The 2,705-nt window shown below is 32.8% G+C and overlaps 1 protein-coding gene across 1 annotated transcript in view; it reads left to right on the top strand.

Moving 5' to 3' along the window:
• The window catches only part of LOC106476748 (frequenin-1-like), a gene marked incomplete at its 5' end in the record, with an annotated part of 12,204 nt that extends 10,586 nt beyond the window's left edge, over positions 1–1,618 (top strand). Inside the window, one exon of the mRNA XM_013937380.2 lies at positions 997–1,618. Within this exon, the coding sequence (XP_013792834.2) occupies positions 997–1,089 (93 nt within the window). The remainder of the gene's footprint in view (positions 1–996) is intronic.
• Between the last annotated feature and the right edge of the window lie 1,087 nt (positions 1,619–2,705).

Below are 2,705 nucleotides of genomic sequence, written 5' to 3'. Positions count from 1 at the left end.
AACATGTCATTTGATTTCTTTCTTGAGTCTGGTATGGCTTGATGGTTAGGGCGCTGGACTAGCAATCTGAGGGTCGGAGGTTCGAAACCCATCACCGAACATGTTCTCTCTTTTAGTGGCAAAGATAAGCCCAAAAGTTGGCGGTGGGCGTTGTAAGTTAGAGACGGCAAATAATCCTTGTGTGAATACCCGAGTCAAACAAACCTTTGTGATGACCTGTTTTTCAAACAAATAAGCCCAAAATAACAAGGTTTCAAAATTAAAATGTCTCAATGACACCAAATATTTAGAATATGAGTTTCCGGAGTTGGTTTCAAAAACTGGGATTTAACAAAATCAGAAGATGTGATTTTTTTTTCACTGTAGATATTTGTGGAGATATTGAAATTGTTCCAAACTAGTCTTACTTTCATCCACGGAGTTGGTTTCAAAAACTGGGATTTAACAAAATCAGAAGATGTGATTTTTTTTCACTGTAGATATTTGTGGAGATATTGAAATTGTTCCAAACTAGTCTTACTTTCATCCATAGACGGGGGTAAGAGGGGCAGATGCCCCACTGGTTTTTCTGTAGTATACACACGACATTCACAATGATTAAATCAAACGTTTTCTTTGTCTTCCTCCGCCACACGTATTTTGGTCCCAAGCCTTCAGTCAACTTTTAGTGATGACTTCCAAGACTTTCACTAACATCAATCAATTCAATTGAGAAAAAAATATATAAACTCTACAAGTTTCAAACCTGGATATGGCTGTACCTCGTGCTTAGTGACATACCCGAAATCCGTTTGGATTCATCCAAGAATCTTCAATGAAGTGCTAAATTAAATACTATTAAAGCAGGAAGCGATCCTACAATAGCGTCTTACAACTGACAGTTCACTAATTTTTACTTGTACGTTTGTTAATTTCAAAAGTCTCATTATTTGTGAGTTAATATGAACCATATTTGTATAAAGCTGGTGTAACTACTGCCTGTTACATTCCTTTCAGAACAATGACAACCAGCTATCTATTGAGGAGTTTAGAGAAGGATCAAAGAAAGACCCGAAAATTGTTCAGGCACTTTCACTTTACGCTCCGTAGCGCCATCTATCAAAGCACCGCGCAAACTATTTCTATGAATAGATCTTACACCATTACGTCGCATTCTCGTCAAAGTAAATGTTATTATTATTCACACTGAGAGCTTTGTTCTAAATCCATTAAATAATACTTGTCGTTCAGCTCTTATTTCCGTAGTATACTAGTTTATTTTACTAGTTTAAATATATATTCTCCGCTACCTTTCATCTTTTATGGTCTTAATTTGAATAATTACAGTAATTCTTCTAACGACACGGTTGATTTTAATATTGAAATTCCATTTCGAGAAAGTAGTTTCTCTTAAACTTATTAAATTCTTTTTGTGTATTCTGACATTTGAGGCCTAAAATTCATTACAAAATTAAATAAAAAGCTCAACTATTAATTTCCTAGTGGCATCTAAAACGCCATTTTTAAAATTCCACCATCTCAATAAAATACTACGTCACGATTTACCATCCGACTGTGAGTGACGTATTACCCTAAAATGTAAAGCAAATACTGGAAAATAAAGTTGTTATAAAAATAGTGTTTCATATTTATGAATTATTATTTCAAATACAAATATACAATGTGTTTAATGTTACTCGCCCCATCAACTAGCAATATTCGGGGAGTTTTCCTCTCAATGAAATTTTAAACATGGTTAATTATTAAACTAGACCACCGAGAGAGGGCACTAGTTTTGTAGTTCGTACTCAAATAAAAATTATTCATTACAGAATTTGACTGACGCGATTTTGTTGAAAACATTGATCGCGTAAAAAATTAAAATATTCACAGTTAAGGCCTAAAAATGTTTGAATAATCCGTTCTAAAAATTTAAGAGAACGAAGAGCTGTGGATCAGAATTTAAAAAAATAAAAATCAAGTTAGATTACTACAACAACAACCTGAATGAATGTTTATTTTTTAAGTTAATAATAAAGCTTTTTTCCGGTAAAATTTTTTTCTGACTTCTGTGTGTTCGAAAACAATTCTTAATACATTATTGTTATATAATGGTTGCTATAGCAATGACCTCAATAATCACAGACGGGAAGGGAATTCATGCACGATCGCCTTTTTGAAAATAAATGCATTAACTTCTAACAGAAATAACATCTGATCGCGTCGTTGTTTCAGACGTCGCCCCTTTTGTTGTTCATATTTGATCTTTGTGAAACAGAACGATCCGTGGTGATGTTTTATTCATGAGGAGCTCATAGTATGTCATTTATTATGCTAGTCGACAAACGATGATGCTGCCATCTATAATTCTATAATCATTAATCTAAACTCCATTACTTCTGACAGAACAGTTCGGACATAAGAAAAACGAAGTTATTGAGTTACAAGAAAAACCTTTCGGTATGAGTGATATAATCAGCTTAGTGCACTAATGGAAATCACAATAAAAAATATTTTCTGTTCTACTGGATCATGAAGAAAATCTAAGACAAGTCAGAGAGGATATTAATAACATATAAAACCGATATTACTTCAACGTTAAACATGTAGAACGATTTAATATAGATAAAGTAAATTAATATCATATAAAACCGATATTACTTCAACGTTAAACATGTAGAACGATTTAATATAGATAAAGTAAATTAATATCATATAAAACCGAT

The sequence above is a fragment of the Limulus polyphemus genome, unplaced genomic scaffold, assembly GCF_000517525.1.
Source record: "Limulus polyphemus unplaced genomic scaffold, Limulus_polyphemus-2.1.2 Scaffold11450, whole genome shotgun sequence".
In the NCBI taxonomy this organism is placed as follows: domain Eukaryota; kingdom Metazoa; phylum Arthropoda; class Merostomata; order Xiphosura; family Limulidae; genus Limulus; species Limulus polyphemus.
Note: the sequence above shows the minus strand (reverse complement) of the source record. Positions and strands in the feature narration are given on the sequence as shown.